A 14,911-nucleotide genomic window follows, 5' to 3' on the forward strand; every position below is an offset into this window, starting at 1 on the left:
TGAAGTCGTCAGCTGTGTTCTGAACATGTCACTTTCTCAGGTTTAATACCAGCATGTCCACTGCAGCCCATATAGAAGGAATGTAACATCCCTGGTTTGGATTTGAATTTAAATTAACTGACTAAAATTAGATCTTTTTTTCAGCCACCAGTGATGGAAAAACATGTCTTTCTAAAACAGTTACTAGGAAGAGAAAATGTATCAATATAATGACAAATAAAGAATCTGAAAGCTAGGACATCCTTGTAACCCCTCCTTTTAGTGGATGTCCTCTGCAGAAATATTTTCTCTCTTCCAGTAATGAAACAAGAGCGAGTTCTTTAAAATGTTCCCAGTGCATCCATAGCCATGAGATATCAACAGCTGTATTCCATCAGTTATAGGGTGCAGATCTGTTGATCAACTTTCTATAAAAGTATTGTTTTCCTTTCTTCTTTCCCTCTTCATTCTGCCCCTCCTCTTCCCCCCCATTGAAAAACAAACTTTCAGCCTGGGTCTCTCATCTTGCTGCAGCTCTTGCTTGGGCTGTAACTTCTCCGATTGCTCTTTGAAATGGGTCTTCCACGTTGAAATTAATCATATATCTTGTGTTCCCTTTTTTTTCACTGAGTGTAAAAGAAGCCTGACCAATTAAATGAAATAGATAATTCTACACTCTAAGCTGTCTCTGTTTTAACAAGATGGTTCCTGCCTTTGTATTTTAGTTCCTCAAAATGTAAAAGTCCTGAATTATTTAACAGAAGGGTTAGAAGTTCTGCAGGCTCTGTACCAAAAACTAGTAGGCTGCAAGGATGGGGTTTTTATGCATGCCTGTATTGTCTGATTTTTTTTTTTTCCTTTGTGTTAGGAATATCGGTATTATAAAAGATGAAACTTCCTCCATTCACATCTTAGCAACAAGCATGTATATCAGTTTTTATTTTGTTTCCGTGTGGACAGATTGCTGGTGCACTGCCTTTTTTGGAGACATCCCAGCGGGGAATTTGTATCTTAGTCTTACAGTTTCTTAAACTGTGTGCCATCATTATGGTTTTCAAGGATGCTTCAGTAGTAGTCTACAATTCTTTTAAGTTACATTTGCATTATTTGTTGATTCATTTTAGAGGCAGCAGATTGGCTAGGGCTGTTACAAACCAATAGGTGTATTTCCCCTAGAGTTTGTATAAAGCCAGTTTCACAATTTGGCAGGTTTCATCTTACAAGCGATTGAACATCTATCTCATTATAAGAGTTTTAAGAAAAAAAAATCCAAACCTTTCAAAAATGAAGACTTTTTTGTACGTTGTAACTGGTGTAGAGTTTATTGGCTGGTGCAGCTTCCTTGGTTCTCCTTTTGGAATTATTTTTTTCTGGGAGTCTTGTTTAGCTCACCAATGCAGTCAGAGAAATAAAACATAATGTGATTTCTTTTGTGAAAGTAATAATGGCTGAGTTGGTTCTTGCTTTCCTACTGTCCTACAGAGTTTGGAGAACAGCTTAAACCTGAATTCTGTTGTTACATTTCACAGTTATTTTTATGAGGATTTTAAAGATGTTTTTGAATTCTACTTAGTGTAGGCGTCACCTGAAAAGTAGCAGTGGTTTGTTAATATGTTGTAGCTGCAGCAAAGTGTTTTTTTCTCACCCCTTGAAATATCTGTAACTGCTAAAAATGGTGATCCTGCAGAAACAGTTAGGAGGGAAGGGCCAAATTCTGTTTCCCTACCTTGGAATGGATCACTCTAGAGTTTGTGTGTTAGATAATGTGGGTGCAGCGGGAGGGTACTAAAAAGTGATGCTATGTCGCTCTTGTGCAAAATTCCAAATTATTGAAGTCTCTGGTTCAGTGTGTACAGTTCAGTTCTTTATTTCTGCTCATTTTTTTTTATTATTATTTTTTCCTGTTTCAGACTGCCAATGGAAATGTGGAAGCAAAGGTGGTATGTTTCTACAGAAGACGAGACATATCAAGTACACTTATTGTATTGGCAGACAAACACGCAAGTAAGCTTGTTTGTGTTCAGATTGCTTCTACACAAAATGGCTCAACTTGGACAGAACTTTGATATTGCAATTACAAGTATCAGTGTTATTATTCTTAAATGTCCTTTTTGTGTACTCATCTAGAGCAATCCACATTACTTGTTTGGATGACTTTTCTCATTATCACCTTCCCTCCCCACCTTTTTTTTCCCCTCCTTCCCACCTTTTTTTCCCCCTCCCCTTTCCTTAAATCTTTTAAAACCTCATTTGGTGGATGGTTTGATTATGCTGGGGAGAGGACTGAGGTTTTAAATTATGTCTGAATAAAGACATCTTATGGCCTCCACAGAAGTGAATTTCATAATTTTGGGGTTGAGAAGGAGTATTCTCCCATTTGGTTTGGTTAGTAGATTAAAAAAAAAAAAAACAAAAACAAAAAACAAACCAAAAAAAAAACCCTCAAACTTTCTTTATGAGTAAATCAAATAGACTGATCATAGGAAACTGACTTGAAACATGGCCAGCTTGAAACTTGGCTGACTGAAAGTCCCTTTAAATTTCAATATTAATAGTATTTTTTGTAGTGGCATAGCTTTCATCTGAACACGCTCAGTAAATACACCTTAAAAGCACTGAATTTTAGGACATCCTATCACTATTTTTAATATTTCAAGTCCTTTTGTTGGGGGGAAAAAAACAATGTCTATGCTGAGAGGAGACTTGAAAACTAACTTTTTTTTGAGTACTGTAGTTACTTTGATTAAAAAAGAAAAAACATGAAGCTAAACTATCATCAAATTCAATTAATGCTACCTTAAATTGGCCTCCCTTGCATGTATGAACTAAGTAATTTCTTGATTTTTGTTATTTTACAGAATGTTGTGCTAACTTACGTTGGCATTTACTTCTCTCCCAAGGAGATCAGAGGCATGTGAGATAATTTCTAAAGAAAAATTTGGTGTTACAGTTCTCCCTCAATTATACAAGCAGTTTTAAAATGCTAAGAAGTGCATACAAAAAATAGTTATGTGTCAGTGTAGGTTAGATGCTTGCCTATATAAATCTGTAAGGCAAGGTACTGCAAAAAAATACCAGGTGGTTTAAAAAACCCAAAACACAACAGACAGAACAGCTGAGAAGCAGCTGGAGATCTGTGTGTTCTAAAATCGAAAGGAGGTGTCAGCATGGTGCACTAGCTGGCTATCAAGAGGAGTATCCATCTCTGGGGAAGAAATAGTGCAACATACTACATGAAGTTGGACACTTTGTCTGAGGTGCTGCCAGCCTGTTTGTCTCCATTCTCATTGCCAGTGAAGGATTACATTTCAGTTCACTATGCCTTCCTCTGCCAGTTCAGCATCCCTCTTGTCCTGTCCCATCCTTGCAAGGTGATGGACACAGTACTAACAAAACAGACAGTTACCAAAACAGATGTGTTGAAAGGGAGAAAAAGACTAAGCAGGTGGAGTTACTAAACTGTTTTTACTTGTAAACCATGGAGAATATGAGATGTAGCTGTTCAGATTGCTTAAAATTTAGCAAAAAGCATGGACAGCCAAATCAATCCTTGTAATTCAAGGCACATACATAAATGAAAAAGAAGCAATCAGATCTGGGCATGTCAAAATTATGATTTAGCTGCCAAGCATTATTGTCTTTTAATGTGCTTCTTGGTGTATATGTGAATAGACTGTGATGTATATGTAATACGGATCTACATAGTTGTACTGCATAGGGATTGATTAAATCAGATATTCAGTTTTAACAATGAATGTAATGTCTTGCTGTGTTCTCAGTGCTGTAGAGCCATTGGAGAAAACATGCAACAAAACTGGCCCCTTATTGATAAATTGGAATATTTTCTGTTGTAGCTTTAAGTCCAAATAAGTCCCTCCATTGCACCCATACCTTGGAAAAAAGGTCACGTAGCATTGAGATGAGATTTCTCTGTGTTGCAGAATTGTGGTTCGCAGGCAAAGCTGCTTTGATATCTCTACAGTGCAGCAGTATTCATTTTATCTGAGCATACTGAAGCTTAATAGGAGCTTCACCGTAAACAACATGACTATTGATTCCTTCATCAGTGTCTCACTTCACTAGATTTAGTAAAGTAAGCAGATAGGAATGATTCAAAGAAACGCATATCTGAGGCTGAAAATAAAAAATATTTGAAAGCATATAAATGCTCTTTGAACCTGCAAAGGCTGATTTCTTTTTTTGTGATAAGAAGTATAAGATTTTTTTTTTTAAATGCAAACAAATAAATCACTGTTCATATTCATATGTGTTTGAAAGACATGAAAATTCTTCTATACCACAATCCTATTAATAGAGCCACCAGAGACAACTGATGCTGTCACTTTGTTTAAATTTCATTAGTAACTAACATTTTTTTCCAGTATGTTTCTTTCTGTTGCTGAAGAAAATTGCTACTAAATGACTTCCATTTATTTAGATAGATATGCTGTTGTGTGACTTGCATTCTTCTTATGGAGGGAGAAGAGAGCAAAATTAAGCTTTTGGACAGCCATTAGTTCTTTACTCTGAAAAAAAATATCTACAACCTGCATGATATAATGAAATTAAATTTTGTGGATGTTAAGATTCTAGTACAGATACTCAACACTGTCACTGACTTTGAGTTCATTTCCATAAAGTCTCCTGTTGCCTCATTTTGATGCATTTGCAGTAGATGTACGTATCTGCATCGCTGATCTTTTAACTGCCTTTGTTCAGCTGATTAATGGAGCTTTCTGACTGCAGACATTTCTGGATTCACACAGTCTTCTGTTTAAGATGCCTTTATTTTAGACCTACTGTTGAGATCAGTGCAGCCAGAGCGCCAAGTGATGGGTAGATATGGCCAGAATGTAAATGGAAAAAGTATATGTATGTTTTGTAATTTATTTTTTCCGATAAAGGAAGGAAAAAGATGTGATTGTGAAATGAATGTTGCAAAGTTTAAAAACAAACAAACAAACCAACCAAAACCACTTACGCTTTAGCTTGTATTATCCGTTAGGTATCTGAAGCAGACAAGTCTAAGATACGTTGTCTTTTCTCATAACTCTTTTTATAAAGATAAATGAATTGGAATCACCTTATTCTGTAGTTGGTGACTGTAAATTAGTACCTGATGTATTCAACCTGATTTTTGGATTTGATCTGTGATCCTTCTGGTTTTGTCATGATCTAAATCTTGTCTGGGCTATTCTATAAATCTTTCAGCCTTACAATGGCATCCATATATTGTTAGCACTTTTTATTCATAAGCCTTTTTAATCACCTCACAAATTATTCTAGGGAATTTCTCCACCTGTTTCTGAAACAAACTGGCTTCACCAGCAGGAGACTATTTAATGTTCTTGCCCAGAGACTTTGTGGTGGTTTAAGATAGTATTGTATGCAAACAAGATTGCAGGCAGAACTTAATGGCAGAGAAGCGAGAAAGGCAGTTTACTCCTCAAGGTACCGTTGGATGCTGTGACTATATGTTTTCTTTACATATAGTTTCTCTATAATGTCTTACACAGTTTCTTGTATAATTAAGTAAATATTTCTAACAGCAGAAATGCAACCTCCTAGCCTCCCTTCTAATGATCCGCCCCCAACCATCTGCAGATACTTGTGACCTGTCTTGTGACCACAGTATTGGCTGCATTAAAAGTGTTTATCCTGATTTGTAAAACAATGAGTAACTAGTTGGTAGTGGTTGGAGAACTTAGTAGTTAGTGCTGGCCGGTTTGGCAGGTTTATGGTTAGATTTCAGCAGCTGATGTTTGAATGCCAGCGTGGTTTTGTATGTGCCAAAGCTTCTAAAAATAAATATCTTGCAGTGGTGAGGTGTCATTGCTCAATCAGTCACTGAGTTGCATGAGACCTGTGTGCTTAAACAGGTCAGGTAGGGGGTCTATCGAGCTTTTTTTTTTATATATATATTTTAGATAACACCAGTCTAAATGCAGTTTGACAGTAGCCTCACAAATAATTTCTTTTTATTTATTTCTTCCATTTTATTCCCCTTGTCCTCCATTTTCTCCCAAAACCACACATGCAGATTTAAGAGGAGCCAAATTCATTAATCCACTAATGACAGTTTGGCTCTGTTGTTACTAAGAGGAGGAAGCTGGCTTTTTTCTTCTGGGGGTGGTGCAGTGAGGAAAGATGTGATAAGTGTCCAAAATAGTGTCTATTTGCTCTGTATCCTACCTATAATAGTGGCCATGGCTACAAAATGTGATCACAAGAAGTTTTTGGAAGGGATCATAGTGGGATGTCTTGATAATGTGGCAAACTCCTTTTGAAGTGTCAAGGTGTAAGGATTTCTATTTGGTAAAACTTTCACCATATTTTCTATAGCTACTAATCAATATCTGGGTTTTGGTAGAGAGAAAATTAATAAGGCTGAGGCTTAATACAGACCATTTGAAACTGGACCTGAGTGGAGGAATGTGGTACCATATTGTTCATTTCTTCAAATGCAACACTTCTGTAATGTCCTTCCAAGCTGCTCAGTTGAGCTGTGAAAGCACCAAGAGTTGAAGGTTCCTTTGCTGCTGAAGGAACTTTTGTGCAGGTCCCTACCACTGGCTTTACTGTTTCCTGATGTTTTGGCCGCATTTTTTTTTTTGTTTTCTTTACATGTTTTTGTTAGTGATAACCATGTTAACTAATTCTTCTCTTAACACAGTCTGTCTCCCAGGCTGGACAACCTAGTGTACTCTCTAAATCTAATTTTTGTATCTTGTTTGCCTTTGTGCATTTTGGAATTGTGCAATGTAGCTACTTGTACGACACCCAGAATGCAAAAAAAGGGCTGGTGCTTTCTACCTCTGATGTTGTAGAGAGCCCAATCTGATCTTTAGCAAATTGCTATTCTTTCTAGTGTCTAGCAAATATTGATGTTTAATTTCGCATCTCACACACCCAGTCATTTTAAATTACAATTATTGCCTCTTGGGTTTCTCCTGCCAACTCAAAGTTTACTCTTTCTAATTATTTTTCCCCATATGTGTTAGCTTTCACATGAGTCTTGCTGTTTGTGTCCAATCTGCTTGTCTCTTCTTCTCAATATAAGTCATCTTCAGGCTTTGTTAATGTGCTATTAATGATACTGTCATCAAATATCAAATAATACTTAATCTAATACACTCCTTGCAGCATTCCACGGGCTACTCCTGCATAACTGATATATTACTGTTTGTATTAAGACTAAATGTTTAGTTTTAAATCTGCATGAGCACATCTATCAAGCAGAGAGATTAATTTTTAAGCAAGGCTTTATGAGAGCATTGAAGTCCCAATATACTGCACCTACTGTATTCCCATACCACTTCTTCTGCAGTATTGTAAAAATGAAGGCAAGCCTTTCTGAAAAGACTTCTTATATATTTTTTATATATCTGTATCTATATTTTTTAACGACCATGGCCCTTATTTCTCAGGGGCCACGGTTCTTGAGGATGAAGCCTGCTTCACTTAGAGCTTGAGTGCTTGAGCTGTAGGAGGGAGAAACGCAGATGTGTCAGACCGGCTTGTCGCGGAGCCTGAGGCTGGGCCACCCCCTGTTGTGGTTTACAGCCTGACTTCAGCCTTTGCTGTCTGTGCAGTGGTGATGAGGTGGTGTTAGTTTTTGTCAAAGCCACTTCCGCGTGACTTCACGGAGGCAGAGGGATTCCTGTGCTGGATCCAGCCCTGTATTGTTTCCTTCTTCCCTTGGTTCCAAATGCATTTGCCAGGTTCATTTTCTTCAGTACTACATCATGGCTGTGAAAAAGGAGGGACGATGCTTGTGTAGATTTGTTATTTTTTGGAATATTCCTACCTCTGTCTTGGGAATTATGATAGTTTTACTTCTGTGGGGGGAGAATTGTTCATTACGTGTAGAAATGTATATCTTTTTTTAAGAAAAAAAGTATTGTGCTTTTTTCTTTTGAAAGATTGCATAGCAGAGCTGGCATAAGGAGAAAATGTGTGCTTCCCACCTTCCTTATTTTATTACGAAAGCTAGACACATAAATAAAACTAGCTGAAAGACAAGGCTACCTGAAGGGATGCAGTTCCTGAGATCTGCTTGGTTGTACTGGGTGATTTCATTTTGTTTGTAGCTTTGATTGGCACATAGTGGTTGATTTTTTTAAAAAATGTAATCTTTAAAAGCTGTGGGCTATTAAATATACTGAAGATACTGAGTATTTTAGGTTGCTCCTTGTACTATTTTTCCTGCATTACACAGTGCACTACTCTCATTCTCCAAAAACTGTTGTAAGTGCAGGCATGAATGCCTTTTCATTTGTGCATCCTTCAGTTTTTAGGCAAGCTAGCCTGGAACTGCTGACTTGTTTGCGGATTGCTGCTGGTATATTTATAGTGTAGGTCAGCAGCCACAATACTAATTTTCAACTAAAACAGAATCCACTTCAGTAAATAAATTGCAGAACCATGAAACTGTGACACAAATGTAAATTTGGTGTTCTAGTTCCTAGGAAAATACTAAAATGTGGGTGCATGCTGCTGTATGCTTAACAGCTCATGTGGTGTAGGAACTATTGTATGTTGCAGTCTGGTTTAATTATGCTACTATTTTTTTTCCTTCCTCTCTGGAGCAGCTTACCTGAGGGGCATATAAACCACAGGTCTTTTTCCAGGACAGTAAAACAGTGATAAATTGTGGGGAACCTGAAGGGTACTTTAATTTTTTGTCACCTCCCCTTTGGCACAATGGTGGCCTATTTAAAACTAAATGCAATTTTAGTGTTTTATAAAATGGAGATCTCTCCTCTCTGCTTGCTTTATATTGGGATAGCTGTGAGGATTATAGTTAACTAATCTTAAGGGCATATAAATCATAACTGTGCTTGTATGTGTTTCTGACTAGAAATGTTTCTTGGCAACAACTGTTGAATTAAGCTGCAGGCATAAGTCTGCTCTTTGAGAATACTGCTGCTGTAAAATTGGAGTTTTATGATTCATGTATGAGATTTTACAGATCATTCTACCACACTCAGGGAAACTTTTCCCATGGTTTTGGAAAATACAGTAACTGCCTTAATTTCTTAGGGAAGGAAAAAGTCTAATGTTTTCTTTTGCAGTCCTTCATCATAGAGAAGCTTTGTTTTTTTTCTTCTTTTTTGAGTATTTTGCCTTTTAGAGCTTTATCTTGCATAATTGACAGTATACTTGCTAATGAACACAAAATATACTAATAGTTTCTTACAAGAAAGGTGTCCAGAGATGTTTTGGATCAGGTGTGTATTGGTGTGGATGTGATTTCATATATTTACTTTAGCATTCATTTAAAAACTGGTTAGATAGAGATTGGAAAGCTTGAAGCCAGAGATGGTGGATCTTGACTGCAGAATAAAGAAAGCTTTTGAAATGCAGGAGTATTGCAGTCCAATTTGTGTGGTGTACTAGGTTAAGGCAGGTCGCAAGACTGGCCTCAGGCACTTAGTTACATTCCAGTTAATCTTGTGACTGTGATCTATTGGCTGTGGTTGGAGTGAAGAATATAAAATACACTAAAAAATACACTAAATAAATAACCTTTTCAGTGGGCATTTCCTGCAAAAGCTGTTGAAGTTGGGATGGGACAGCATGATATTCTGAAAGAGGAATAGGGTCTAAGATAGTTGATGCCTGGCAAAGAGGAAAGACTTTGCTGTTACTGCCTCACTCATCATGTGTCAGCTTCTTGATGAATCTAACAGTGCAGTGATGGTCTCCAAGAGCAGCTCTTTTCAGAGCTTTGTCTGTTGGTAGCAGATTTATGTGACTTTCAGCTTGGTGAGCCAGTGTGATCTATGTGTACCTGGAATGCTTTAATCCCAGTTGTGAATAAGTACAGTTCTTCACAGGCATCATTTAAAGGATCTATACTAATCATCTAATTGTTCAGTTGGCTGAAAAGCAAGGATTCAGATGAAGTTAGATTTAATCTAAATAATGTGTATTATTTTGCAGAGGTTTTGAAGCACCTTATTCTGATTGGCTTGGAATCAGTACTTGCAGTGTTCATGGTGATCAATGTTGTGTCTTTATAACTAGGAGAAATGGAAGAAGAGATGGAAAATCCAGAAATGGTTGATTTACCAGAGAAGCAGAAGCATCAGCTACGGCATCGTGAGTTGTTTCTCTCACGACAGCTGGAATCTCTGCCAGCCACACACATTAGGTAATGACTGTTTTCTTCTGGTGCTTTTTATTAAAAAAACCCAAATAGAATTATTATTATTCAGATATTCTTCAATGTAAGATTAAATTCTGTGTACAACTTCAGTAATACCATCTTGTGAATCACATGAGCATTTAAGATGTTTTTCATAAAATGTGTTTCTCTCTTTTTTTAGAGGCAAATGCAGTGTTACTCTGTTAAATGAGACAGAATCCCTCAAATCATATCTGGAACGGGAGGTATGAACCATTTTGTGAATTGTCAGGCTTGAACAGTTTATTCTGGCACAATTTTGGATCTGTGGCTTTTTGCAAGTTTTCTGAAAAAAAAAAAAAAAAGTGGTTCTCTTATTTATTTCTACATGTACTGGGCATTGATGGTGGGAGGCTTTAGGCTTCATACAGTTTTCATTCTGATATAAAACTTGGTGGATCTCGAGGCCAGACCTGTTGTTTACATTCTTGTGACAGTAAGCTGTCTCTCCTTCTGTAGAGAGTGCCCTACGTGCTCATCAGCCTGGCAGTCCGAAAGTTCAAACCTGGAAGCTCACACCCCAGACAAGACAGGGTGGGAGATGCAGTAACTGTAGAAGAAGGGGCAAGCCAGCAAGCTGTATTTCTACATATTTATTTGCTTTATTCTAAAATTTTACTGATTTATGCTAATATGGTTTAAGCTTTATCTTGCCTCAGATTTCTGAGGAGCTTAGTTCCCTGTTTTTTGAGTTCACTGTTCAAAATATTTACCTGTAGTCCTTCATATGCCACCACAGACACTTAGATCCTTGCAAAACTGCTTATCAGTTGGGTCCTGCAGAAATGTACCAAATCTGGCTCTTTAAATGTATCTCAGAGCAAACACTTGAAACTGAATTGTCTTGCACTGTTAACCACTATTCAGAATATAAATCTTGGGGTTTACTTTTTCAGGTATTTGGGGATTTTAAAAATTACTATTGTAATTATTTTAAATATATTTATATACCTTTAATTGTGTCTAGACCTCTGGCCTCCAGCTGGGTTATAGACAGTCTTGGAATTTGACAATCTGGGAGCTTTAGTTTGTGAGATCAGCAAAGAATTTCAGTATATTACTGTCTGAATATATCTGCAACCATTACTACATTTACATTTGAAAACATTAGAATGTTATACAAGAGAGGAAATCTTGTAATTAAAAACAGTAGGATAACAGTCATTACTGGCCTTTAAGAAACAAGGAGAAAACAGGTCCCTTTTTGCAAGGAGTATACTGTAGACTTTTCTCCTAGTTGGGCTTTCTTTTAAAATGCTTTTTTAGCTTTCTTTAGTACTTATTTAAGCACAAGATTAATTTTAATCGGATACTCTAGTTTAAGAGAATTTTAAACGAAGCACAGGGATTAAATAGTTGGGTTTCTCTCTGGAATGTGAAACCAAAAACATGTCAAGTCTGCTCAGGGCTGCCAAATGGCAGCGCATCAAGCAAGGGCCGTTGTATTCAGAAATGCTTGTAACCAGGTAGCAGCCTAGGATATGCCAATTTGATAGCAAAAGTTAATCAGACTGAAATTATTTTAGATTTATGAGTACCCAACTTTTAAGTAGCGTTCGTTCTCGATTGCTCCCAGTACATTTTCTTTATTATCACTAATGTTATGGGGAGGTATGTTGACAGAGAAGGGAGCTGTCATCTTCTAAACATGCAACTGCTCAGTTGCAGATGTAGGAATAGGAAGAGATTTCTTTTTTTCATCCTTTTGAACTCTCAAAATGCACGATGAGTGGTGCAAGTTATTTTTAAAACTGAACAGGCACTTAAAGATTTCACAGAATGAGAGAGTTCCCTGAATGTGTCCTGTCACTTAGCGTGGTATTTTGCTGTGGTGCAAACTAACTTGGACAGATGGTAAAGAAATTAAAAGCTCGGGAAGACAAATGTGCTTGGGTGGAGGGTAAAGAGATTAAGAAAAGGAGATAGTTGTTGCCTGGTGAATTCCTAGCACTGGATGGTATTGTTTTGAACTGTTTCTTCTTCCCCCCCCGCCCTGTTCTTAATCCATTCGTTGCTCTCAAAATGTTTTTTTGTTTTTTTTTTTTTTTTTTTAACATGGCTTCTGTCAATAAAGCCTAAGCAGTTCTAGGGAATCTGTCATTTGATTTCTTATATGTTATGACCACTAAAAGTAGGTTTTCAGCCTGAGGCTGTCTGCCTTGAAGGAGGTTAAACATGCAGACCAAAAATTTTAGGGAGATAGTAAGCATAGCAAAATTACATTTGTGTTATCTCTGTTTTCCTCCTTCCACCCTCTCTCTGTAATCTTCCTCAGGAAGATTGCTATGTTACATTCACAGAGCTATTTCTTTACTATTTCCGTACTGTACTTTCACTTTGAGCCTGTTTTCTTTTTCCAGTTTTGCAGTTTCTTAGTGGCTTTGGTTCTTGGCTATAGCTATAGGTAGTTTAGGGGCTTGGGTGGGGAAGCTCTGAGCATATGTGTCTGTCTGTATGTGTCTGTCTAACGCTTTGGAGAAGTAGAAAGTCATGGTTTAATTTTAACTCTTGGCAGGTCATTTTAATTTTTCCAAACATGTTGGGTGTTTTCTGGGATCTGAAATTAAAAGAGAAAACCCTACTTCTTCTTTACTGCTGTAAACTCAGCATACACAGTTTTGACAGCTAAAATGAGCATGGATGATTTTGAAGAGCCGTGTTATTTTCTTGTGAACATCACTCATCTTGTGAAACCCTTTGAAAAATTGTGCCTATCGTGTAGTGGTGATCAAGAGTTCACACGCTCTTTAGGGTATACAAGGATCTGCTTTGTTTCTTAGACTATAGTTTGCATTGGCACTAAACTGACATTTATTAAATATTTTCAGAAATCCCACTCAGTTTGCATGAGCTGAATTTCACGGTTCTGTGGGGGAAGATTGTAGTGGTATTGCATTACCTCTGGGGATTGCAGTCTGTCTTGTAGTCACACTTGAGGCCCTAAACTTTCATCTTTTTTCTGTTGAGGAGGGTGTGGTTGGGGAGAGGAGCCCAGAGCTTTTAATTCTTTTGTGGAACCTGCTTGATTCAAGACAAAACTGGACAAGATATAAAAAGATGACCTGCGACTGGTAAAGAAGAATGGGTTTTATTTTGTAGAGAAAATTCATAGTGATAATCAATAGAAGAAAAGCAGTAGGGCACCTAACGGTCAAATACCATGGGAGAAAACCCCTCCACAATGAATGGCTTTCCCTGGCCAAGAAAGACTGTGTTAAGAAATTGCCTGTAGAATTGGCCTTCCTTGGGGCCCACTATGTTATTATACTGCGGTGTTTGGTTTGTGTATTTGCTGGGCAACATGCCTGAAAAGCATTAATGTTGCACTGCATATACTTTGTCCTACAGTTAGGTATTTTGGAACTGGAACAAATAAAACACTAGTTTTATAACATATAAGCTTGTGAGACAAAAACTTTTCCTACATTTTATTTATGCAACAATACTTTCTCAGTATATTGCAATATCTTGAACTTTGTGTATGTCAGGGAGCACGAGATCCAGATTTCTTTACACAGCTATAAAATAAATGAGTTTTCATATGCTCTGAAGCTCCCTTCTGTTGGTAGGTTGACGTAGTTTGACCCTGGTGCTGTGGAGTAGGAATCAATTCTGTCAGAAGTGTCATTCGCTTAGGATGCAACCAAATCCCCCTCACCCCAAACGCAACCACAGACAGCACTTCCAGTTTACGTGGCTGGATGTTGGAACAGCATTTTGCCAAGTGTTAGCTATGACTTTTATCCAGTTATCGTGACATAACATGAGGTTGTTCTTGTCCTTGGAGTTCATGCTTTTGCAGTGGGGAAAAGGTATATTTTCTGCTGGAGGAGACTGGTATGAATTCCCATCTTGTCTCTTGTGCTGTGCTGCGTAAGTGATACCTTTTTGTGCAGTAACTTTCTTAGGTAGCAAAGCAGGTTGGCTCCCTTGCTTGGCTCCTTTCTGGCTTTTTTCCTCCCGTCCGTAGATGTTGATCTCTTCCCAGAAAAATGCTGATTTTTTTTTTTTTTTTTAATTGGAGCAGAAAATAAAGAAGTTACCATGTTTAACACTCGTAAATTCTGTAATTGGATGCTGGATGCATTATACATTTAAAGAAAACACAAGAGACGTTACCTCTGTGGCATCAATCTTGGATTAATATGTGTAATGTGCTGATCTGGGAAACAGAAATAGTATGTACCTTTGAAGCCCTAGCCCACAGAAATTTTGCCATGTTACTGGGGAAACTCACAGTGATTCTTCCTTTTTTGGGATTGTATGACAGATTGGGAGACTCTTTTCCCTTGCCACCTCTTCATGAAGATGAACAGGGCTTGAAACTGATGCTGGTTTTGTCCTAATTTTTGTTGCATGCTGTTGACACATACAAGTATAGGGAAAGGGAAAATGAGGTGAGCATGAAATGAGATTTATTTAAGCAGGGTGCCTGCTATTGACAGAGAAATATGGGGAAAGGGAAAATGAGCCAGAAACCTGAGATGTGAAAAATGGTGCATCGCACACCCTGTGTTTCTGTTCAGAAACACTCCTCTTTCTTTGTGACGGTGTTGCTGTGGAGGGAGGTTATGAAAGGAAAGGTCTGTTATTTCATGTCCTACCATAGCTCTCTTCCTGCCCCATATCCCACACAATACTTTGATGGAGCATACCTGGTATCCCATGTGTCACTCAATAGTTATAGCTAAGTACTTATCCATGCAGAAAAGTTTAATTACTTCCACTGTGCAGTTTTAAGTA

General features: G+C 37.6%; 1 protein-coding gene across 3 annotated transcripts in view; it reads left to right on the plus strand.

The window, feature by feature from the left end:
* Positions 1-14,911, plus strand: part of MTA1 (metastasis associated 1) — an 86,816-nt gene that overhangs the window by 19,875 nt on the left and 52,030 nt on the right. For all 3 annotated transcript variants that reach the window (XM_042806824.1, XM_042806831.1, XM_042806837.1), the window contains exons 3-5: positions 1,890-1,983; positions 10,009-10,135; positions 10,311-10,374. In XM_042806824.1, coding sequence (XP_042662758.1) covers positions 1,890-1,983; positions 10,009-10,135; positions 10,311-10,374 — 285 coding nt within the window. The remainder of the gene's footprint in view (positions 1-1,889; positions 1,984-10,008; positions 10,136-10,310; positions 10,375-14,911) is intronic.

The sequence above is a fragment of the Tyto alba genome, unplaced genomic scaffold (assembly GCF_018691265.1).
Source record: "Tyto alba isolate M040663 unplaced genomic scaffold, T.alba_DEE_v4.0 Super-Scaffold_1000006, whole genome shotgun sequence".
Classification (NCBI taxonomy): domain Eukaryota; kingdom Metazoa; phylum Chordata; class Aves; order Strigiformes; family Tytonidae; genus Tyto; species Tyto alba.